The following is a 25,577-nucleotide window of genomic DNA, read 5'->3' as shown; positions in this document are numbered from 1 at the left end:
TGAGCAAGGGGAAGCTGCGAGGATGAAAATTTGAGGGGTACAGGGAGTAGCATGTGTTTAGTTTCTGTAACTTACTAACGACAATTGTAAAAGGTCAAAAAATGTGAGTGTGTTAAGGTGACGAATTATATGCATATTAATCACATGCAGCCATATTATTTGTATTTGAGTATGAACTGAACTACTTGCACTGTGCTATTTAAAATGAAGCTAAATAAAACACAGGTGTCTGATTCATCTCAAATACACTCCATGCATTTTAGAAGCTTGACTCTCCTAACTTGACTCTTTTACTACCTATGACCATCCAAAGAGATTACAAATGATGTCCGGTCAACTATCCATGCTGACATTTCTCAATACATACAATAATTTTACATGTTAATAAGTAGCATCTGGCTTTCTATTCTCACACTGCTCAGCTTGATCTGAGACAACGACACTTCAAAGTTGCTGCATCATAAACTGCATTCAAACCTGCAGTGCTTTTTGGCATTACTTACTGTGTCTTTGAGAGTGCCAAGCCAGTTGTGAAGTATGTAGCATGTCAGAAGTGGAAACAGCACAGATTTACACCAATATTAACTGCAGTCATCTGGGAATAGCGCCCAGATGCACTTTATACTCATCCATTGCCAACTAGGTGGTGTAGTTTAACTCTTACCAGTTCGAAATCCCCATGTTTGCAAATAGGCACCTTAAAAGTAATAGCTGAAAGAGTTTATCTTCCCCAGGTAGCATGTCTAATCTCCCTCTGTTACACAGCAGCGCTGTGGCGTGTCAGATCTACACCTCCTAAGGCTGTGGAAACATCCCTACGCCGTGCGGTTAACATCTTAATTCGCTACAGCTCTTGTGGCATCGTCGCTTTTCAGCTTCGGCGATACGGGGAAAACTCTTCCCCTCCTTCCTCCAGCGCCCGGCTTACAGCGAGGCAGCCCGGCTCTCACAACGGCACCCGCGGCGTGGGCACCCCCTGCGACCCGCGGTCCACTCGCGGCGGTGGGGGCGTGATGAGCACCCGGGCGTGACATTTCCCTGCCCCGCTGGGTCAGTCCCTGCTGGGTGGAAGATGCCTGCCGGGAAACCCCACGCAGGGCTGCCGGGCAGGAAGATTTTCTTAAGTTATGCCCAAGCAGGCAGATAAGTGAGGGAGGGCTCCTCCATCCTTTGAGCCCGGCCTGCGGCCCCCCCCGACTCCCTCTTCTCCCGGGAGCCGCGTCCTCCCGTGGCCGGCGCTGCGGAACGGGGCCGCGGCCAGGCCCGCGACCACCACCACCGCCGCCCCCCCTCGCCCCGGGCAGCCCCCGAGCACCGGCCGCGGCCCCCCCTCCCTCGCCCCGCCGCCTCCCGCGGCCGCGCCCCCGCCGCCCGGCGGAGATGCGCGGCCGCTGCGCACGTGAGGCAGCGGCATGGAGCGGCCGGCGGGGGCCGAGGCGGCCACGCTGGTGGCGCGGGGCGAGAGGGGCGGCCGCCGCCGGAGCGTAAGTAGCGCCGCGGGGGTGGGCAACGTGTTGGCGTCTCCCTGAGGGTGTTTTCTCCGGATAAACGACCACCGCTGCGCCGAGGGGTGGGTGATCGGGAGAGAGGGAGCCCGGCCTGCGCTGCCGGCGCCTCGGGGGACGATTAACCGGGGAGGCGGTGGGGGGTTGGTTTCAGTCCTTCCCCAGCGCGGCAGGGAGCGGGGACAGGCGAGGCTGGTGCGCGGTGGCGGTGGGAGTCGCGGTGTCTCCCTGCGGCTTCCCAGCCCCCCCGTCCCCCAGGAGCTCAGGTTGCAGAGCGGCGGCGGCGCCGAGCCCTTCCCCGCTCGGAAAGTTGTTGGTTGGCGGCGGGCAGAGCTAAAAATACCGGCGGCCGCCGAGGCGGCAGGCAGAGGACGGGCGGAGGGCAGCGCCTGTGCCGGCAGGGCAGCCGCCCCCGCAGTGGGAGCGGGACGAGGCGAGAAGATTTCACCGCTTCTGCCCCAGGCCACCCGGTGTCGGCCGGTCCTCGGGGCAAGGGGGAGCCCGGGGGGAGAGGACGGGGGGGTCCCCTGCTTCAGCCCCCGCAGCCTGGCGGGCCAAGGGCAGCACCTGCCCGGAGCGCCCGGCCGTCGGTCCCTTCGCCTGGACGGAGATCGCTCCGGTACTCGGTGCCTTCCTAAAACCGTATCTCGTTAAGGGTGTCGGGTAAGGTGCTGCAAAATCCAGGTTCCCAGTACCAGTAGAAAGTCTCATCAGTATCCTTTTAAGAGCAGCAAAACTTCCTGGTGTACACTTATAAGCGTGTTTTAATCTGAGAAGGGGTTTATGACTAACTAACCAAAATACAATATTCTCAACTGTGTATTGAAAACTGAAACACAAGTTGGCATGCATTTAAAAAAAAAAAAGACAATTTGAGGCTCACAGTAGCTGACACAAATGCTACACTTTGGGCATAGTAGAAGGGCGGGAGTTGGGAAAAGCATCTTTCAGAGCACGGTGCCCTGGGATCTGTGATAGGACCAAAACTTGTAGGCTCTCTTGAGGAAGCCATTCTCAAGTATCTGGAGTGCTTTGCTGTGAACTGACATGCAACTTTTCTGACCGAACAGTTATTGCTGTGGTGACGGTCACACCTACCTGCCCTTGTGCTGGTGGCAGCGACGCATGAGCACACGGATGGCGGTGAAGGAACACCTATGAGGGAGGCGTGGTCGCCTTCGTGTTTCCCAGTCACTGTAAAACACTTTTTTTTTTTTTTTCCTTTTCTTTTGTTAGTGTTGTCACAGGGTTAATATTTTTCTGAGCAACAGTTTGATTTTTTTTTTTTTTGGTGTTCTTGCTTCATTGTGCTGTCGTCTTTTATCTGGCATTGCGGAAGCCTGAGCAAATATTTAAGATAGTGTGTGAGGAGACAGGTCATGGAGAAGTTGAAGTTCTTGTTCCAAGACCTGTAAAACTCCTGAATTTAGTAAGCCTGAGGTTTTCTGCAGCAGGCTGTATACTTGAAAAATTCTTGGTATTGAAGTAGGCTCTAAACCCAACTGTTAGCAACACTTGAAAATAAAGTGGATATGGGCTTTTCTAATTCGGCGGTACTTCAGTGAGTTGTCCTGCATTATATTCCACTTAGCCTCAAGTGCATCTAATTTGCCTGTGCTGAAAGGTTTAAGTGTTCACCAGAGTTTTTAATAAATCCTAGGCTATATGGTCCAAATCATTCTGTTTGCAGGATTTTTCTGATGCGTCTAACACTGTTGGAGCCGAGCCCTTTAGCAATATTGCATTGAGATTACCACATAGCACTTGTGAACTCGTGCTTATCTTTTGTGAACCCATTGGGAGCACCCTGAGAGACCTCCAGGAATATTCTCCTCAGTGTCATTAGTTCAGAGTAACCGCAGTCCCTCCTATGTGTAGGAGCATGGTGTGTGCACAGTAGAGAACTAATGGGCACCTAGTAAGAGGTGTTATCACAGCAAGTTAAATAAAGCCTTGGGTCAAAATGTCTACTGCTTGCTACCAAAGTAATGGTGCAAAGCTTTGTGTGTGTGGGTGGCAGGTTCATTTTAAGAAGCTGGCTAATAATAAGAAATTGCCTTTGGCTTATGTATGAACTCAATGGGATATATTTCTTACACAGGGCTTTTTCCCCCCTGTACACTTCCTCCCGACTTGACTGAAAACAGGCTGGTTAATGAACTGTGTAATCTCTTAAAAACTTCCCACATCATGTGGAAGAAGTTAAAAACTCTCGGCTGTCCCGCAGGGCGTCTTTTGAGCCCTTAGGAGTGGCAGCTGCGGCGCGTGGCAGACCCCAGGCATGCTGGGCTGTATGCTGCGCTCCCTGGCACCCAGCTATCTCATCACCTCATCCCTTCTTCATCCATCAAAGTGAGTCTGCGGCGACGGTGTGGAAACGTCCTAACAGCCACAGCATGTTGGCTTGCCCAGCCGTGCCTCTTCTGAGGCTGGTGGAGCTTGTTACGGTGCATCGTCACTGCTGCTACACTGTGTGCTAGCTACACACACCTAGTTCGTGCTCCAAATCTTAATTTTCCAAAGTGAGCGTACAGCTGTGTGCAGTTGACAGAACGTATTGGCTCATTAACCTGTTGTGTGTGCTGTAAGCAATATAACTGAAGCTGAGTTTATCAAGCCTGCTTAAGCAGGTCTTTCTCCTTGAGGCTTCAGGGAGTGATGAGGCTGGGCATAAAACTACAGTGAGCTGTGCCTGAAATTCAAGATTCTTATCGGAGTTTTGTGGGTTTTTTGTTTTGTTTTGGTTTGGTTTTTTAAAATCAAAACACATTAGAAAGCCATCCACTTTAATGTATTCAGAAGTCAAGAAAGTTGAGTTGTCTTCCATGATCTACAAAATGACATTCTCGGCTGACCAGCCACCAAAACACTAACTTTAGCGTCTTTTGGAAATGGTGATGATCACTTCTGCCACTCTCTGTAATCCAGCGGGAGAACTGAGTGGCAGAAAGTAATACTGGGGAAGGTGGGAAAAACCCCAAAATGCAAAATCTCTCAGATCAACTGGGTGAAAGTCCAGTGTCTAAGCAGTGCTACCTTTTTTTTCCAATAGCTGATGTGTAAGAAGAAATTGGTAGCAGAGGTGGGCTAAAAACAGGATGAGGGGGATGAAGGGAGAAGAGCTGAGAAGGGGAATTACAGGTGTGTTACTGGGGAAAAAGGGCAAACGGTGTCTCCACCAGAATGTGTGTGTGGCAGCAAATTACTGTTGGAAACTTGCATGTGGGTTACAAAACCTAGTTTGTAGACATAATGTTATTTTTGGGGGTCACAATTTCACTAATCCTTTTGCTCCTGGGAGTGGGGGGCACAGCATCAGGCTTTCACCTAAGTCAGGTCTAACCATGGACCTGTTGTGTCAAATATATGCTACTCCTAATGCTTTGTTGCGTTAATGATATGTTTGCCAACAGTGTCCTTTGCCGAGAGCATGCTTCTCCGGTGTTTTACTTTTTGGTGTGGGGGCTGATGGGATGCTTGCAGCAAAAATCTGTGAGGTTGAAGGAAGTTCAGACCTTCACTTATGCCTCGGTAAATGTTAACTGAGATGCTGTCACTTCAAATTTACTGTCCCTCGGGTTGCAGCAAGGGGAAGTGTTTCAGGCCACTGTTCTGCAGCGAGGAGATCTGCCTGCAGGAGCGATGCAAGATAGCGTAAGGAATCTTAAAACCTGAGGTACGTTAATTTTAAGTTAATAATGGCCACATCTTTTTCTTTGTTTTTCAGAATTGGTCTGGAAGTCTTATCGTAGCCTCTTTAACTGGTGCTTTTGGCTCGTCTTTTCTGTATGGTTACAATCTCTCGGTGGTGAACGCTCCTGCAGTGGTAAGTGACTGACAAAACTGGAATTTAGTATCAGTAGAGGGCAGCCTTGTCCAGCTAGCGTGTGCCTCTCAACAGCCTGCTTTTGTAGTCCTCCTGATATAGTAGAAGAGGTTAGATCTAATACGGTAACTTTCCTGTGACCAAAAGCTTCTTTCTGCTGTCCATGAGGTTTTCGCATAAATTCAGCAGTTGTCAGGAAAGTAAACGCTGCTGTTGAGTGAGTGCACGTGGTTTGCTTCTGCCCAAGCCCAGACTAATACTAAATCTTCTTGCACACTTTTATGTGATAAGGTATTTTTGAAAGTCTGTCTTTCTAGTGGGTATTTGGTAGCTCTATGCACGTGTTCAGCAGCCTCTGTTCAGATTGCTCAGTTCTGGAGGGTTGTACAACATTTAATTCCCCCAGTACTGGTATTATAAATAATGCCTCTGGCTTCCTCTTAAATAATGGGCCTCTTCTGCATTTCGTGGAGATGCCTTGTTTGGTTCTGAATTCGAAACCACTGTGTTGACCGTATGTTGGCTGCAACGTATGGAATAGATTTGGTGAATAGGGTACTGTGAAATCAGGGTACAATATTTGGGGGGGATTTCATTAAGATATCAGTTATCATCACAAGTACATTTTGTTTTTACACTGCCTCTCTAGAGATCCTCTTAATTCAGTTGAGCACAGCAGTAAGCAATTCAGTAGAGCTGCAAGCAACACTGTTTTGAAAAAGTAGCTAGTAATTTTGGGAACTAACTGTTGAAATTTCATTTCAAAATAGTTCCTTTCCAAAGCTAAGCTCCTTCTTTTATGGAAATCTCTTATAAAAATGTGTGGCTACGTTTCCACCTAAACAGGTTGGTCACATTAAAGACGGATGCAATATTTATGCAAATAATGAAAGAAGATTTTTTTTTATTTTTAAATTAATGTTTCATATGTGTATTTTATTTGGTAAACTGATGACCCAAAGGATTAGGAAGAGACTCACCCTGTAGAAAGATTTAATTGCCCCCTTTGTAACTTCTGGAAATTTTCTTGAAGTTCCTGGCACTTCTGTACCAATAACACACGGTTGGACAAATTTGATATTTATCCTAGCATGACATGACTAGGCATCACTTCACCCTGCAGTCACCAGAAGATAAACATGGCTTAGAAGAAATCAGCAGTAAGCTGAAATTCTGTGAGCAATGATACTGATTGTCCTGATGGTAGACATCCTTCCTGCGCTGCCTTTGTACTTTCAACAGAGCAGTCAGAATGATCCAATTTCTAAGCTTTTAAGCGACGTTTAAAAAATGGGCTGTCCTGGTAATCAGAGCTCTCCAGTCGCTTTCTGCAGGAGTAAAGGAAAGAAAGGATGGCAGGACGTGCTGTTTGGCAACACTCAAGACACTTAGGTTCGAACCATGTGATAGATCATAGTGGTGACCAGAGTGCTGGTGGGGAGGTTGAAGGTGCTAATACACTGTGACGAATGATGAAATTTCAGATGTCGTGGTTAGTAATGCTTCCAGGATTGTCCATTTTTGCTTAATCTTTACTGTTGCTTTCGGACTGAAACTGTCCACCGTGCTGATATGATGGGTTTGGTCATTCTGTTGACAGGTATGCCTGAAGTCTCCCTTTTTCCAGCATGGTGTTTCAGTGTGTGATTGAGAACTTTGTGTCTGTCTTATTCGTGTTAAGCCATACATTAGCTAGGGCTACAGAGTAGTCCTACTGACAAGGAATACATAGTGTGTAGTTCAAGAACAAAATACCAGTGTGGCCTCTGGTGTTCTTTCTAGCCCCAGGATTAATCTGTGTCATCTGTTTGCCCAGGACAGGCCACCTTCCTGTCCCTGTCCCTGGAGCTGCAGTCACCAGGTTGAAGGGAAGAGTCTGGGCTCTGCTCGTAGCCGTGGTGGGGAGGAGTGAGCTGTACCAAAGCTGTGCTGCTTGCAGCACAAGAAAAAGAACCTTTGCCCCATCTGTTTTCCCCTGTATGTCACCAGATCAGTCCGCTGGAAGGTGACCCTTTGGGAATACTGATGTGAGGTGACTGAGGAAAACCAAAGGGGAGCAGCTTTTAGCTATATTAAATAGCACTCTTATAAGAGGTTATATTGGGAGTGCAGTAATTCCTGAAAGCTGCAAGCTGACTTTCATTTATAAACTTGTTAGGACAAATAATTTGTTCTGGTGATGTGCAGCTTACAGCCTGCATTGTATCAGCATCTCTCTGTAGGATGTTGGGTATCTTCTGCCCCTGTTTACTTCAGTATAATTCCTTTTGATGTCTAAATTCCTCCAGCCTTAGAGGAGGACTGTGTGATGCTTCGAGAGTCGTTGAAAAAATGCTTGATAATGACTGTTGACTAAGGCATGGGATGTTTCCAGGATCCTGGAACTGAACACATCACACACGATGCCTGAACTGTTGGGGGGAAGTTCATTTAAGACTGAAGCGTTGAAGAACTGTTTGTAAATTCTTGTGTACATTTCCTTTCAGTGCTGCAAGTTATGCCAGCTCATCAGACTCTAGGAGAATACCCTTGCAGTTCTCACCGGTGAACTTTACTGCAGGTCATCTTGTAGAGTCAGTCCAACTTCCTTTTTGTTGCAAGGGGGCAGTAAACCACACCAGCTCTGCTCAGAGCAGAGATCGCTTCCCTCTCAGTTGCTTGCCTTTCAGTGGGAAAGAGCAGTGGCCCATTGCAGGTGTGCTTCACCCTGCACACAGCGCTTGACCACAGGAGAAACCCAGAATAAGATGTTTCCATGGGCTTGTTCAAAGAGTTACCAGAATTTATTAAAAATGTATGTGAGTATTTGGCAGTAGGAAGACAAACGCTTTAATTGAAGCCAAGTTGAAGCTGTCTTTTTCTGAGCTGAATTTCTGCAGTTCATTCCATGGACTGGTTGTGGGCAAGGTCTGCAGAACAATGATGTGCTTTGTGCTCGTGCGGGAAGCGAAGTCTCTGCCACTTACTGCCGCGCAGCCCTTGCCCCCTTCCTGCGGGTGGCTGCAGCTCTGCATTCCTTTTAGAGCTGATACAGGGAAAGTGAGACTATTACAAAAACGTATAGCCTGCTGTGTTAGCCAGTTGGATAGTTGTCACTGTGCATAAGTCACCCTCGTCACTATGGCTAAAGTCATTTTTCTTTTCTAAAGGCCAGTTCATCTCTTCACTTGATGTAATTTATTTACAAGTAGAGACAAGGAAAATATTTCCCTTATATTTAAAATATATCCCTTTTGTTTATATATATAAATATATATATATATTCCTTGTATTCCCATTATATTTCCCACCCTAGCACTGCTACCTTAATGAACTGAGGCAGCAGAATACAAGATACTGATATCAGTCAGCTACCATTCCTTGTAGGCTTTGGTTAGGGGCTAAAATTTTTGTATGCAGATTTATGCCATTAGTATTGTTCAGACATCTGATTAAAATCCCAAAGGAGCCTTTCCACAAAACTCAATGGATTCAAATCCAGTGGATTTGTTGGGTCAGATTTGTTTTGTTTCCTGTGCAGCTCCTTAAAACCTGTACGTTATTAGCTTCCCATTCATTGGCAATGGGAATCCAGACACAGGTGATGTACATGCCAGCACATTTATTTGTTACTGTTTAATGTTGTGTTTGTACTTTCTTTTCTTGACTATTTGCAATTATTTGATGTCTTCTTGTAAATAACAAAGCTATGCTGAGACAATCAGTCATAACACAAGGGGAGAATAATTTGCATACTATTTTTAGCCATCATCATTAACAAGAAATGCTAATAGTGTTCTAAAAATGTTTTCTTGTAGTATTCATTACTATCAGAAATGAACTTCAAATAAACAAGAAGATATCTGAATCTAAATATAATCTGAGTATTGATGTTGAAGAGATAAGATGTATTACTTGATTTAATGGCAGATTCGGAAGTTTACTGTGAGATTCTTCTAAATGGACCAAGCACCAAATTGACTTTTTTTCTCTTTTTTGTTTTTTTTGTGGGTTTGTTTTTTTTGTTTTTTTTTTTTTTTTTTCCTGTCTGTTTGTATAGAAACATATAAGATAGGATGGGAGACATATCCCTGTCCTCCTTTTAGTTCAGGGCACAAAAGACCTATTAGAACCTTGATAGAAGGAAGACAGTAGTATGCTCTACCTCCACCTTTCTTAGGTACTTTGCAGGTGGAGAGGTAGCGTTTCAAACTGAATAAAGTCCTCAAATCAAATAGTTCATATGTCCAAGGCTGGAATACCTGAAGTTTGAAATTCCTAGTTTGAACAGGGAAAATGTAGTGTTAGGCTTATCCAGGATGATATAGTACCTATGACATCCTGGAGGAAACCTGAGAAGAAACTGGGGAAAAGTGCCAAGATTGAACTTTGTGGTATTGTAGAGCTTGTTGGGGAGCGGTGACATAGGATGAGCAAGAGCGTTACACAAGCATGCTGTGCCCTTCTGCAGTAGCGACTGGTCACTATCCTCACCAGAGCATCAGGCACCATGGTGGCCTTGGAGCTTTGCTTGATTTTGAAATGGAAACAGCATAAAAATGAGGAAGGTTGACTAAAAGGAAGATAAATAGGCAATATCTCTGCAAGGGATACAGAGACTGTGTAAAAATGTCATACTGGAGCTATGACGTCTTTACCTTTTAGAAAGATGAAGAAACTTTGATGTAATTAAACAGCAGGGAAGGGAAGTTGTTAGAAGGCATCTTTCAAAAAACTGCAGTTGTGCTCACATGAGGAAAACAGAAACAGAATATAAACTCTGGCACATTGAAGGCTAAAAAAGTGAGCCAGTCCTGGAATTTGAGTATTTTCAGCAGGCACAAAAAATGAAAGCTGAAAAAGGGTGTTCAGAGAATACAAGGACAGAATAAGAAACCTGAATTAATATTTTGAATTTGAAAAGTCTGGAGAGGTCCCACGTTGTAACCTTCTTTATAGGGGATGTATTGTACAAGTGGAAATGTCAGTAGAGACGCGGAATAAAATAATAATTTTGTGTTGCATTGCCAAAATATCTTAACATTTATTCAAGACTGAAAAAAATAACTCAAAATATAGGCTTCATATCACAGTTCAACTTCTTTCTGAATAGCCTCAGTAACAGTAACACTGAGAGGATTAATGTGACCTTAAGAAAAAAGTAGTTTTTTAGGGGGAATACTTGGAACATACACGCTAACAATTTGTTATTTGTACCTGACAAACTATCAGAAACTGTAGTAGAAAAGTGAGAATTTGGGGAAGAGCTGGCATGGCTTTTGCAAAGGAGCATTGTGACTCGGGCATCTGTCGGAGTTTTCTAGAGGTTCAAGAGGCACTTGGAGTTTCAAAAGATACCCTGGAAGGGCCCTTATGGAAGTGTCTTACGGAAATTAAGCTGCCGTGGGAGAAAAGTGTAGGTCTCGGGATAGCTGAAGAATTAGAGGATAGGTCTCAGGTTTTCATTTCTTAGGAGAACCAGCTTCTCTGGCAGATAGATTCGTATCAGGGTCTTAGGTGTCTAATTTTGTGTTTGCTACATCTTTCATTACTGAAAATAAATTGCTTACCTTGTTTAGCAACCTGAACTGCGTTCAAAAGGCAGCTTAGGTAAATTTGAAGGGAAGAAGCTATAAATACTTATAAAAGTGATTTGGGATTCTTAATTTTGTAAATTTGAAGGGAAGAAGCTATAAATACCTATAAAAGTGATTTGGGATTCTTAATTTTAACGGTGTCAGACAACTAGCTCTTTTTGACTCATACTGTGGGCTTCTTTTCCCCCCATCAGTATGAAACCAACATCTGTCAGCTTTTGCCTCCCTCCTTTAACAGTTATTTGTCTTGGCTGTAAATGCTTTGGGAGAAACATGTTATTGTTCATTGCTTGGCTTAGCAGGGGGGTTGGACAAGGTGGCCTCCAGAGCTCCTTCCCACCGCAACCGTTCTGTGCCTGAGCCTTTAACCCCAGTTCAGGCTGAAATGTTTATATATGAGTACACAGTAAGGCTAAACCAAACTGTTAATGTTGTACTGACAACCTAAAAGGTAACATCCTTGCTTTATAGGAGTTTCTCTTTCATTAGCCTCTTCTACATTCACGTGTACCTATTATTTTTTACCCACCTTGTTTATGACCGGCGTGTAGTTAAATGTGTGTACGCTTTGACTGGTCCAGTTAGTCAGCAGTGCAGTTGCATCTAAAAGTGATGCCCTGTTTGTTGAAGGAGGGCGATAGAAGAGAAAGGCTGATTCCTGCAAGCAACCTACTGTTGTGGTATTTTTTTAAACTCTGTTTCTCTCAGTTGTGTTCTTAAAGTGTGATTTTTATTTTTTTTTTCTTATTTACGTGTATTGTTATGATGTATTTTCTTTCAGTATATCAAGAAGTTTTACAATGAAACTTGGGAAAGAAGATATGGCTTCTCAGTGGATGAAAGCACACTGACTCTCCTCTGGTCCATAACTGTTTCTATTTTTGCCATTGGTGGCCTTGTGGGTGCCATAATTGTTACCCCAATTGTGAAGTTCTTTGGACGGTAAGTGTATTGGAAAACGCGTGTTTTCTAAAGAAGTTTTTCACTTAGTCTCTCTAGAAGGCTTTATTTTAATTTTTTCTTTTAAAAACCCTCTTCACCAGAATGTAAATTTAAACATCTTCAAATTATGAAAGCTCATTTTTAAGAATTACGAATTTCCAAGAGTAAAATCAGTACCTTTCTGTCTGGCCTTACTGTGCATCATTTTTGTGACAGAAGCCATTTGCTCTGAACGGGCAGTGCGTTGGGGTGTCGAGGAGGTTGAATTGTCAAGAGTGCAAAAGGAAAATGCCATAAAATAGGAAAGATTTCACAAAGAATTGGCACATTCTTGTTTCACGAGTCTGCTGAGTATCTTACTGAGCACAAATAAAGCTATCAACGTGTCTCGTTTGCTTCTCATCTTATGTTGTCATGTGGTAATAAGCATTTGCTCTTTTTTTTTTTCTTCCTTGCGTCAACTTAAAATACCGTTTGAAGAGCCAAAGTAGGGTGAAGTTTGTGCTTGGTGTTCCTCAAGCTTGGGGATGCCTTTCCTGCTCTATGCGATGCAGTATTTGACCAAGTCTTGACCATGGGGAGTATGAGTATTTTAGGAATGTCTTTCCTGGTATGTGTTTGCCTTTCTGCTGCAGTTACTAATTAGATATTTCTGTCAATTTTTTTGTTTGGCACAGTCTTCCAAAGAGATTTTAAAAGTAGTTTGTAATTCACCTATATTTAGAAGGGCATGGAAAAAATGGTTTGGGGTGCAGCAGAGCCAGGTTCCTGTTGAGGGAGAGAGGCCCTGGCGCACAGTTGTTGCCGTGGCAACCAGGGACCCCGACTGGGTTGTTTACCCTGGGGGGGGGGTTTGCACCTGTGGACAGGTCAGGTGACCCCAACTGGCCAATCGGGTGTTCCGTCCCCTCCGCAGCGCTCAGTATAAAAGCTGAGGGATCAAAGGGATCAGGTTGGTTCCTCTCTGAGCCCATTCTCCTTCGGATCTTCTCCACTGGGTTCCTCTTCAATGGACTGCTTCTTCCATGACTGACGTCCGAAGAGGACCCCGTCAGCTCATCTGGCTTTTGATCCTGGTCAGTGTATTCCAGTTCCCATTTGTCGCTGAGTCAAGTCTGGAACTTTCCCAGGGCCTGCCAGTGACACCTCCCTGGGAGCTTGATACGGTTTTGTGTATATTTGTATATAGTGTATCTATTTCATTATTTCTCTTTTTTTTAAATTTTATTAGTAATATTTCATTGAAGTAGTTTAGTTTTTTCTAAACTCACAAACCTCTTTATCTCTCTTCTTGCTCTCCCTAGAGCAAGCGGAGTAGAGACCATCTGCTGTCCTGTCATTGGCCAACCCGGCCCAAACCAGGACAAAAAGCCATTATAGCATTCATCTTAACTGCTCATTTGGCTTTTCCTTAATTGTAAATTCAGTATAATTTGATAATTTTTACTCAGTTAAATCACTGGAGAAGGTCGTCACGGCGGCTAAATATAACCATCCACCTCCACCGTTCTTACTTTTCTGTTCTGCATTTTGACTATTTCCATTGCTTTAGACTGTACTCTCTTAGGCCTGTCTGTCATTATTTCAACTCTTCCACATCCCATTTTTCACCTCGAAGAGAATGTTTTCAGATTCTTCCATTTCATGCTTACAGCAAGTCAGTATTCTCTGCTCTGTAAATCAGTTATCCGTTCTTCATTACTTTGTTCCATCCCTTGACCATTTGATTTTCAATTCTTAAATATTTTTCATAGTCACTTTTTTTTTTTTTTTTTGGCTTGCAGTCTTCTGCCAAATTGTCAGTTTGGGTTTTACACACCCCTTAAATATATGAAACTATGCCTTACTCTGATTAATTCCCAGAATTGCTGCTGAGTCTTCTTTACTTTATTAAAAAGTGAAGTGAAAAATAGGTTCATAGAAGTCTTGAATTTTAGATGAAGAGTAAAACAGCTTTGTGTGCAGTTTTGTTAAAGTGGTGGCTGATGTCAGACATATATATATATGACTTTGATGGGAGCAGGTCATATTTCCAGGGCAGAGCTTTGCATCTTGCAGACTCTGCCCCTGTTTATTGTGTATCCCTGTTAAACTGTGAAAACAGCTCTCATAGGTATGGTGTACAAGTACTTGATTAGAGATGGGAAAGGATTGCATCTCTCAGGGATGCTGGATAAAGGCTGCACATCAAAGTGTGGTTCTTGAGCTTGCTATGCACACTGCAGTGTGTTCGTCTGGTTTAGGAAACCAGACTGACATATTGGTACGGTAATTGAGGAGCACATTATGAAATGTTGACAGAACAATAAAATACTCCGCTGTTAAATCATTCAAGTGTAGGTTGGAGGGTTGTATGTATGACGAAGTGGAGCTCCATTTACACTGACACAAAATAATGAACTAAGGGGGATCAAAAGCATTAGTCAGAAATAATATATGACTTTAAAAAGAGCACTCTTGAATCATATTGCTGTAAGGTTAATAACATAATTTTCAAATTACCAGACTCCTAGGCCCTAGTTACTTCAAGAGAGATGTAGACTAATTTTTTCAAAGAGAGCTTTGATCCACATAAGTCACACATTCAAATGTGGCTTTGGCACTTCATATATATTCTCTTCTACTGAAGAGCAACTGCTGTCGCGTATCCTGAACACCCAGAGCGATATGCTTAGTGGATTGCTTAGGCCACTGCTAGAGAGGCGTTTGCAGGAGGAGAACAAGGCCTTCCTTCAAGCACAGTGAACCATTTTGAAGCAATTAAGGGCATTTATCAAGATTTTTTTAGTAATGCTACCACTTGGTTATTCTGAAGTCTACTGTAGTTGAAATGGTGATTTGATATTCAATATGTTACTGTCTTTTATTTAAACACCTAGTTTAAAGAACACACAGCTTCTTGTTTAAACACATAGTTACCTTACTATACTTTCTTTATGAGGTATCATATTTGCTCCCAAGTGGAGCTTCTAGAGTCTTTCTTATTACTGAATTTTGAGACAACAATACATTTTTGAAGAAACTTTAATTCTATCATTTTGCTAGTTGGGAGTTTTAGACTAAAATATTAATAATTCAAATCCCTCATGAAAGTTATTACAACAGCTCAGCTCTATTGGTGTCTAGCTGGTGAGTGAACTGTGTCAGCTGAGATGCTTATAGAAACTGATTTCTACTGAGAAAATGGTCCTTCTCTTAGGACTACTTCGCATTGAGTACAGGATTGAAAGGTACATTCCTGAGGGAACTGGGGTTGTTTAGTCTGGAGAAAAGGAGGCTGAGGAGAGACCTTATCACTCTCTACAACTGCCTGAAAGGAGGTTGTAGCGAGGTGGGGGTCAGTCTCAAGTAACAAGTGACAGGACAAGAGGAAATGGCCTTAAGTTGTACCAGGGAAGGTTTAGATTGGATATTAGGAAACATTTCTTCACCAAAAAGGTTATTAAGCATTGGAACAAGCTTCCCAGGGAAGTGGTTGAGTCACCATCCCTGGAGGTATTTAAAAGATGGGTAGATGTGGTGCTTAAGGACATGGTTAAGTGGTGGTTTTGGCAGTGTTAAGTTAATGGTTGGACTTGATGATCTGAAAGGTCCCTTCCGACCTTGGCAATACTATCATTCCTGCAGCAGCATGGTCTTAGAGAGAACCAGTTTTGGCACTAAGTTATAAAATGTAATGTTTGGCGTAGGATGTAGGAGGAATGGGAGTGAGAAGACTCATGGGTCAAACTAAAGAAGGGGAAAACACTTACCAATTACTGCCATGGGCAAAACAGGCTCAACCTGGGGAATTTAACTTAATTTATTGCCAGTTAACATAAATATTTAATTACTGAACAGGTATTGGGAAACAAGACAAATGTTAAAAAACCTTTCCTCCCAGTTTCCCAGGCTGACAGCTCCTCTGCTCCCCCTTGCTCCCATGGCGGGTGACACTCAGTCCGTGCAGTGAAGGAACAGGCCGTGCAGGGTGATGGGCTCAGTGGGCAGCAACTCCCCTCTGCTGCTCCTTCCTTCTTACTCTTCTCCTGTGCTCCAGTGTGGCTCCTCCATGGGCCACAGTCCTTCTGGAGATGTACCTGCTCAGTCCTGGAGCACCTTCTCCCCACTGACCTTATTATTCTCTTATTCCATCTCCTCATGGAAGCCACCCCTGCAGCCTCTTCCCTTCCAAAACCTTAACACAGACACGCAGCACAGTGTTTTCATTACCAAAATTTACATGCTTTATATAGTAACGCTCTAAACAGCGTTTACTTTCTTGTTTTCATTTTTTTCGATCTGGAAAAGACAAAATCCTTTGTTTTTATTTTGGTTGGTTAGGCTGCGCTTTTCTATTCTTTGCTGCATAGAATAAGGGGTCGCTGGCCAACTTTTTCTAAAAAGATACATATTTTGTAGGGTTTTTTTTAATTATAGAAGAAGAAAGTAGTAACATGAGATGAACGTATAGCATTTTTTTTGTCCTGAATGAACAGTGTTTCCATGTCTGGCCTTATTTATATCACTTTTAGCCCTCTCAAATTATATCCATTTGAAAAATCTGTTTCAAATGGTAAAGTCATCATCATGCCTGACAGCTGTGTTGTATAAACATACTTTCAATAAGCTATATGTCATTGTTTGATCTTCAAACCATGTTATTCATTCAAACAATGTTCAAAAACCACTAGAAAACAGGAGAAGTATTCTAAAAATACAAGTATTAAAAATACTTGCTATCAAAATTTATTGATCTGTTGTAACAAGTTGGATGACTGGTTCAATGGGTGGGAGATGTCCAGTTGGTACCTATGTGTTGAACTCGAGAAGAATGAGGGCTGCTGGGTCAGTTTGTTACCTGCTTTGGAAAAGAAAAGGGTAGGCAGCCTTTCTGATCATTGCTTTTCTTTTGCATGGAAATCACAATATATAGAGATTGAAAATCCATTGAGAATACTTACAAATTTAATACCACTTCATTTTTTAATAAAATTGGTGTATTTTCAGCCTGTGCTATTTACTGTCAAAGTTAATAGAATCCTCATAATTTACATCATCAGTGATGTTTATCTCCAGGTAAATTTGTTCAAATCAGTTGTTAGCTTCATATGTTGTTGTGAGTGGGATTAGAGGCTTCAGTGTTGAGTTGTACCTCTAGAGCCAAAACAAGACTGTTCTTAATTATGTGACTGGTAAAGAGAAACTTTGTTGCTTTGCCTCTTATAACTAAGTGAGGTGACTCACAGATAGAAAACATAGGGTACAATCATTCTCTTGCCACGTAATTGTGAAAATTACGGTGTTTTGTCTTGTGTTAGAGAACAAGCGATGCAAAGCAGGTATCTCGTTGTGATGTGCTGTAGAGAGCCCACCACATCTCCAGCAGATATCCCAGCTCTGGCTGTGACTCTGTATTGTAATTGTAAGAATTGTAAGAAACTTCTCAGTCACTCGCAAGGCTGAACCTGATGATGATAATAGCTTTTCCAGCCATTCACCTGCAGGCTGTAATTTAGCAAAAATCCACTGAAATCTGTATTTGTGAAGAGATGTGTATAAGGTAGCAGTGATTCTCTGAGTTCTGGGTGGATTTTTTTACTTCATCTTTCAATAGAGAATCATTGCAGCAGAGCTATTGATCTTGTATCTTTAACCCCTCTTCCATGTGTTCAGGAAATGAGACCTTGGATGTCAGTGTTTGAATCTGACTGTCAAAGGCCCGTGAAATCCTACATGTCATTTCTTTTGTAAAGTGTTTCCTTCTGCAGAAGTTACAAGACTTATGAGTAACTGTAGAATTGATGAGTCCCTCAGACTTAAGCAGAAAGTTCTAGAAGATGAAAACTGTGAGAAATACAGCTGTTGGTATAGTGTGAGCGAGAAATTGAGATGTTCTGAAATTTTGAAAATATATTTTTGATTTTCTTTGTACTTCTTCAACAAAGTAATAATTTGACTTTACATTTCTTTTCTTTGAAAGAAATGGTTTTTTTCACATTTTATTTGACTGCTTTGAATGGAATAATTTAAAAATTTGGGGTGAAAAAGATATATCTCAATATTTTGGTTAACTCAACAATTTTTGTAAGGAGATTGATTTTTATCACTTCTGTGAGCCCCAGTGTTTTTTTTCTAGCTCTACAAGTAGTAAGTAATTTTGCTTAATGTATTTCTTTAATATCATGGGTAGAAGGATGAATTATAATGACATAAATATGTCAGTGTTGGGAAGTTCTCCAAATGGCAAAAACTGTATGTAGCATAAAAATGCCTATAGTTATAGCAGTTTATTGCTATTTGAAGTATATTCTTTGGTTCCTACATACATACATTTGCCCAGAGTATGCTTGTTTATGTTCATATACAGTGTCTCGGGGCATGGCACTTGGGTTCTTAGGATGTGTAGGATGGCCAATTGCTGTGCCTTTGAAGTATTGCTTTAGTTGACTATGATATGTTTTATTTTAAAGCTGTGTCATTGGTTTGGAACTGTATCCATTTGTGTATAGTGTTGTATTTTGGAACTCTACAAAACATGTAAGAAGCAGTGTTTGTTAGGCACTTTTTGGTTTCACTTATGGATATTTAAGAATAATAGCCTAGCGTGCTTTGAATATGACTAGATTAAGCTGCTGTGATGCTAGTACTTACATAAAATGTCTTTTTCTTTTAGGAAATGTACATTGCTGCTCAATAATGTGTTTGCAGTGACAGCTGCATTGTTGATGTCCTTCTCCTTGCTGGCGGGGTCGTTTGAAATGCTCATACTGGGACGTATTATAATGGGTGTTGATGCAGGTAAGCTTTTATCACACTGTATATATCTGAAATGCTTGCACCATGCACAATCTTTCTCCTCTCCCCCAGTTAGATCTTTCTTTACATTAAAGAGGCATTTCGGGGACTAGCCACACTGATTTCACTGGGGCAAATCAGCTGCTTGCTGCCTTGTGTTTAGAAGTTGTTGGATTCCATGCTAATACAAGTAGGATTAAGTGGAAGGTTTGGTACATCATCATTTGCTCCTAGCAACAGAGTCTTCCCAGTTTAAAAGTAAATCATGGAGGCACTGCTGCACCAGAATAGTCCTGCAGCTAGTAGTGAGGCTCTCAGCGGCTTCACAGATGGGTAGATGGTGAGAAATACTTAATCTGGAGATGGACTTGATGAATCAAGATGGTTTAACCCTCTCAGTGTAATTACCTGACTCTAAACAAAGGAACATGCTTTGACCTTTGCATCGCTAAACCCTCTTCCTGGCAAGCTTTGTCTATGTTGTTAGTAGGCACAGATTGCAGTTGTTTAAAAGTGGACACGGCCATCACTTGAAGTGAAGTTCATGGGTAATTTTGGTGCTGACTGCTAATTTTTGTCTTAGATTACCACCAAACAACCAAACTTTCGGAGCTTTGTAAATATTGTCATTGTACTAACCACAGTCATGCATCTGTTTTCTCGTCACTTTGAGCAGCATTCTTGCCCTTATTTTATGCCTGCTATTAAGAGTTCATTGCAGCTGTAGGCCTGTATTGAGAGGAACATCTGCTAATACCCTTTACAGTAAAAATATTTCATCTGACAGTGTCTGCCCTCTCTGCCTGACACATTGGTTCTTTTTTCCTTACCTGCACCAGTGCTAACATGATTTTGCTTGCTTTGGAATGAATGAGTTTAAAACATAAAATCTGTTCTCCTGGTGATTCTCATCTCTGAGTAACCTTTGGTGCTTCTCATCAAATAGCAGCCTATGCACATCACTGTAGATCCATAACAGATAATCAATCCCATGGTTATTAAATGGTCCAAGAGTAATTAGACATGCAGAGAAGATAATTCATATTATCTGTGGATAAATATAATTCTGTTCTTTGCCTGGTTTTATGCCGGTCTTGTGAGCAGATGAGCATTTAAACTCCTTTCAGTAGACCAGTTTGTTTCGTACCTGGCATGATGAAAATATGATTTGACTTAATATATGTTTTTTTTCCCCTTCCTTTACAGGCATTTCTCTGAGTGCCCTTCCCATGTATTTGAGTGAAATATCTCCTAAAGAAATCCGTGGTTCATTGGGTCAGGTCACAGCGATTTTCATCTGTATTGGTGTTTTCACTGGTCAAGTTTTGGGGCTGCCAGAAATATTTGGGCAGGTAAGTATTTAACAGATGTTCTCTGTGAAAGAACACAAACATGCTTAAAAGTGTTATATTTTCGTATTTTGACTGAGTTCCTTAGAAAAGTAGAAAACAAACATTATCTTTTTGTTTCGAAGAGTTTTGTTTCTTAAGAGTTTTTTGCATATTTCACTTATAATTTTTCAAAGTCAGATAGAACTGGGAAAGGCCTGGTTCGAGTTTGTACAAGAACCTGAATAGGAAGACTCTTGTCCAGTATTTATAAAGCTTCTTGTAATGCAGTCCTGCTTTTAGACTTGGAGGTGAAAAAACAGGGTTAATATATACCTTCATGGAAAGAGATTATCTATGCTGATACAAGAGGTTATCTTGCTGTTGTAGGCTGAGATTAACTTGGTGGCCACTGGATGTCGTTATTCGTCTGAATAAATGAAGTCAAGGTTTATTCAGACTGTCACTTGGAAACACTTTTCATCCGGAGATGAAACTTCAAAGCGGTGTGGAGGAAGTGTTTGCAGCAATCCTCTCACAACGAAACCTGAATGAAGAATTTCTTCTGACAGCCAGCAAAAGTAGTAAACAGTTGAAAAGTGAGGAGAGCTTGTCCTCCCATGTCCATCCAAATTCAACCCTGTTTTAAATACACAATACCACCTTCCCTAACACTTATTTTTGTCTGGCCGGGTCTCCTATTCTGTCCCTTTATCCTTAGGCTCATTTATCCTTTTCAGCTCCCCTGAAGACAGATGGTTTGACTCAACCTACCCTTTATTGAAGGACGAATTACTCCCCCCTCCGCAAAAGCAACAGATTTTAGGAAAAAGCTCAAAATGGTTTTCACTGACCTTCATTGTGTGGCTTCTACAGAATTCCCTTCTCATGCTTTGAAAGCTAGTCTGGTACAAACAAGTGTATTAAATGTCAAGAGGCTGATTCGACTGTTTAGAATATATGTCAGCTCTTATGTAGTAGGGTTTTTTCTAATTTTTTGAAATATGCATACACTTTTAAAGGTGAGGTGTCATAAAAATTCTTGTTTCCCTGTTAGGTCTTTGCGTTTTTTTAAATAGGAAATACTTATTCCTTGGTTTCAGCTTACTCTTGCTCTTTTTATTTCTCTTCTCCCCGTCCTTCCCTTCCAGTCCCAAATTATGGAGGTTGCAGTTCTGCTTCTACAACCTGCTTTAGTATGCAGTTAATTAATATCGTACCATTAAAGACAGCAATTAATTTATGTGAGAAGAAATATACTTCATCGGTAAAATTAGTTCTTTTCAAGATGGGTAACATCAGCATGTTAGAAGGAGCAAAGTTTTAGCTGGTGCGAATTTGTATATTTCCAGTAAAATTACTGGTGACGGCTTGCATTTTCCAGTTAGGTATGTGGGTATATTTTCCTTTTAATATATTAATAAAATATAGCAGTGAGGGGAAACCTCAGGCTGTTTGAAATACGATTCCCTAGCGCAGTCTTATCCTTCTTTGAAGGCTTCATCAAAATTTCTGTTGGTTTCAGTCAAGCTAGGATTTTCTTCCCTAGCTTCGTGTGGTTTCCACTAGAAGTCAGTGGGAGTTTTGCAGCAGGAGCAGCAGCTGTTGCCAGAGGACGTTGCTGCAGAGGGTACGTGCACCGAGTTCACTTCTGCTGAAGCTGGGAGGCAGCAACCATCGTGTTCCTCATCCTGAGTTCTTTAGTCCTTGCAACACTTTCCCCTCTCCCCTCCCTAGCAAACGCCTTGCTCAACTTTCTGTCACTTGGTTCAGTCAAGTTCAGAAGCAGGTTCAAGACATTTGCAGGCTATTTTCTATGTCAGCATCTCACTGATTGACATCATGACTTCTGTTCACTAATGATGTAAAAGCTTCTTATCAAATCATTCCCGTATAATTTTTTTTTCTCCCTTTTGTTGGAGAAATCTTCGTTGCATTTGAAAGTGAGGCCCGTTTCCAGATCCACAGCCACCGTATTTTGGAGACAGCTATGCATTCGTGGTGCCTTATTAATGATTTCAGCTGTAACTGTAAAGCAAACTCTCGCTTTCCTCCGAAGCCTGAGGTTATTTGCGTTACACTTCAGCCAAGGCTGTAACATGGCATTCTGTGGTATATCTCTACCTCTGTAAAATTCATAAATTGTTTAAAGCAAATAGACAGGAAAGTTGTGAGCAGTAGGAGCTTGTCTCCAGTGATCGCTGTTCTGTGCAACTGCTTGCACTGGCATGTGGAAAAACACCTTTGCTAAGTCTGTCTGAAAAGTCCAGCTTTTTAATAATTTTGGTGTAAAACCTCACAGGAGTTTTTTTGTTGTTGTTGCTCTGTGGTCGGTTGCTTGTTTCTATCAAAATTGGTTGTAAATAATAATAGTTACAAATACATGTCTTCTGTCATGGTTTCATAACAGTTTTCTCCTGAGCTCTGTCACGTATCTAATCCTTGTAACTTGAGCAAATATCTAAGAGGTTATTAACCATAGTATCTAAGCAGTGATGATTTTGAAGAAAGGAGGGACAAAGACCAAGTTGGGTGTCTTGCTGGAAGAGGCTGTTTGGAAAGGAATGGGCATGGGGAGGGCTGCAGTCATGGCCAAGGTCTTGTCTTGTAAGAGGAGATGACAGCAACATTGCTTGTGTGGCCAAGTAAATAGAGGGAAGGGAACTAAAAGCACCATGTTAACACAACAAGGAACTGCAGAGGGAACAGAGGGGCTTAATCTCAAGGACGGTATTGCTACAAGAGTAACTTTTTATAAATGCTGTGTGAGTAATTGCATGCTGAAATTCAGCAGAGTGATGTTTGGAACAGACTCCCGGCTGAAGTAGTTTAAGCAGAAAATTTAACTTTTAAATTGGAGCTTCATGCATTTATCTGGATTATATGAGGTTGTTGCCTTCAGTGGTTCTGTAAAAGTCTTTCCACAGAAAAGGAAAGTGTTTATGTAGGCTGTGGGACATAGCCTTACAAGCATTTATTAACAATCTAATTGATAACTTCCTACATTACTGAAAACAGCAGTGTTCCTTTAAATGTGGAAGCGTGCTAAAAATAGCTCCAAAACACTGAGTATTACTTGAGGCAATTCAGAAAGTCCTTACTGATTTTTATGTCAAGTAGGTTAAGCAGCCCCAAAGTGATTTTTGTTCTTTAGCAATCTTTTATTTATGAAGACCAGCCCAGGAGAAGCAGGAGACGTAGGCAGCCCCAGGTTCGGTGCCAGGGGCGCAATGGTCAGCTTTGGCTGTGTTGCTGTCTTAAGGCTGTTGGCTCTTCCCTATTCCTTCAGCCTTCCCAAGCTTTCTACTGGTAGGGCTGGAGGCTGTGAATCTTCTCATTTCCTTCTGATGCCTTTTCATGCCAGTTCTGTCAGCTTATTGTTATTTTGGTCAACTGTTATTTATCCCATGATATCTTCCTCTCTCTCTCTCCACACCCCCACACCTCCCCCTACCCTAAATGCGTTTTCTTTCTCTACCCACCCCCCCCATCACTTGTGATCTTTGTGTTTCAGGTTAGACTTCATCTACTCTAGTAAAACAAGCTCTTCTCTTCAGTCTCCTTCTCATCCTACGTGCCTTTCTCTGTACCAATTCTGGTTTTAAATTTGAACCTGAGAGAACAAGATTATACAGACAACCCAGATGAAATGATACTTTTAAAAATACTAAATACTCCCTTTTTTCCTGGTTCTCCTGGAAATATTTTGGCTGAAATGTTCTAGAACTGCATTTAGGTTTTTATTTTCCTGTGTCATAGAACCATAGGGTTAGAAGGGACCTCTGGAGATCATCTAGTCCAACCCCCCTGCCAGAGTAGGGTCACCTAGAGCAGGTTGCACAGGAACGCGTCCAGGCGGGTTTTGAATGTCTCCAGAGTTGGAGACTCCACCACCTCTCTGGGCAGCCTGTGACAGTGCTCTACCACCCTCAAAGTAAAGAAGTTCCTCCTCATGTTTAGGTGGAACTTCCTATGCTCAAGTTTGTGCCCATTACCTCTTGTCCTGTCCCCGGGCACCACTGAAAAGAGCCTCGCCCCATCGTCCTGACACCCACCCTTTAAGTATTTATAAGTGTTGATAAGATCCCCCCTCAGTTGTCTTTTTTCCAGACTGAAGAGACCCAATTCCCTCAGCCTTTCTTCATAAGAGAGGTGTTCCAGCCCCCTAATCATCTTGGTAGCCCTTTGCTGCATCCTCTCCAGCAGTTCCCTGTCCTTCTTGAACCAGGGAGCCCAGAACTGGACACAGTACTCCATGTGTGGCCTCACCAAGGCAGAGTAGAGGGGGAGGATGACCTCCCTCGACCTGCTGGCCACACTCTTCTTGATGCACCCCAGGATGCCATTGGCCTTTTTGGCCACGAGGGCACATTGCTGGCTCATGGTCATCCTGTTGTCCACCAGGACTCCCAGGTCTCTTTCAGCTGAGCTGCTCTCCAGCAGGTCAGCCCCCAACCTGTACTGGTGCATGGGGTTACTCCTCCCCAGGTGCAGCACCCTACACTTGCCCTTATTGAATTTCATAAGGTTCCTCTTTGCCCAACTCTCCAGCCTGTCCAGGTCTCTCTGTATGGTGGCACAGCCTTCCGGTGTGTCAGCCACCTCTCCCAGTTTTGTGTCATCAGCAAACTTGCTGAGGGTGCACTCTATCCCCTCATCCAGGTCATTGATGAATATATTGAAGAGGACTGGGCCCAGTACTGACCCCTGGGGATCACCACTCGTCACCGACCTCCAACTAGACCCTGTGCCCCTAATCACGACCTTCTGAGCTCTGTCTTTCAACCAGTTTTCTATCCACCTTACTGTCCATTAATCTAACCCACTCTTCCTGAGCTTCCCTATGAGGATGCTGTGGGACACCATGTTGAACGCCTTGCTTAAGTCAAGGTAGACCACATCTGCCACCCTCCCCTCATCTATCCATCTAGTCATGCCATCATAGAAGGCTATCAGATTAGTCAGACATGGTTTCCCCTTGGTGAATCCATGTTGAGTACTTCTGATAGCTTCCTTTTCCTCCACATGCCTTGAGATGATGCCCAGAATGAGCTGTTCCATCATCTTTCCAGGGATGGGGGTGAGGCTGACCGGCCTGTAGTTCCCCGGCTCCTCCTTATTGCCTTTCTTGAAGACTGGAGTGACACTGGCTTTGCTCCAGTCCTCAGGCACCTCGCCTGTTCTCCAGGACCTTTCAAAGATTATGGAAAGCAGCCCAGCAATGACTTCCGCCAGCTCCCTCAGCACTCTCGGGTGCATCCCATCGGGGCCCATGGACTTGTGAATATCTAATTGATCTAATTGATCCCTCACTCGATCCTCCTCAACCCAAGGGAAGTCGTCTTCTTTCCCGGTTAATTCCCCCAATGCCTGGGACTCCTAAGGGCTGGGCCGAGCAGCAAAGACCAAAGCAAAGAAGGCATTCAGTTACTCCACCTTCTCCGCATCCTCCGTCATACCACGTTGACATGACCTTGCCAAACACTACTACATCCAATTTTTAAATTACAGTATAAAACAGTAGATGCAAAAAAAATCTAATAATGATTGTAATACTTAAATACAGGCATTCTTTTGGATTGTGAATATATAGGCTTTTATTCTATTGGTCTCCAGGGGTACT

The 25,577-nt window shown here is 42.8% G+C and overlaps 1 protein-coding gene across 2 annotated transcripts in view; it reads left to right on the top strand.

Annotated features, from left to right (window-relative positions):
• Window positions 1-25,577, top strand: part of SLC2A9 (solute carrier family 2 member 9) — a 115,028-nt gene that overhangs the window by 5,255 nt on the left and 84,196 nt on the right. Inside the window, exons 1-5 of one of the 2 annotated variants that reach the window (XM_063336682.1) lie at window positions 1,383-1,484; window positions 5,233-5,331; window positions 11,689-11,849; window positions 18,505-18,629; window positions 19,833-19,978. In XM_063336682.1, the coding sequence (XP_063192752.1) occupies window positions 1,413-1,484; window positions 5,233-5,331; window positions 11,689-11,849; window positions 18,505-18,629; window positions 19,833-19,978 (603 nt within the window). In that variant the 5' untranslated portion in view covers window positions 1,383-1,412. Of the gene's footprint in view, window positions 1-1,382; window positions 1,485-5,232; window positions 5,332-11,688; window positions 11,850-18,504; window positions 18,630-19,832; window positions 19,979-25,577 lie in introns of those variants that run through there. The other variant, XM_063336683.1, reaches the window with a different exon arrangement.

This window comes from Chroicocephalus ridibundus, chromosome 5 (assembly GCF_963924245.1).
Source record: "Chroicocephalus ridibundus chromosome 5, bChrRid1.1, whole genome shotgun sequence".
NCBI classification, from domain to species: domain Eukaryota; kingdom Metazoa; phylum Chordata; class Aves; order Charadriiformes; family Laridae; genus Chroicocephalus; species Chroicocephalus ridibundus.
The sequence above is the reverse complement of the archived record's forward strand: the minus strand, read 5'-3'. Positions and strand labels throughout refer to the sequence as shown.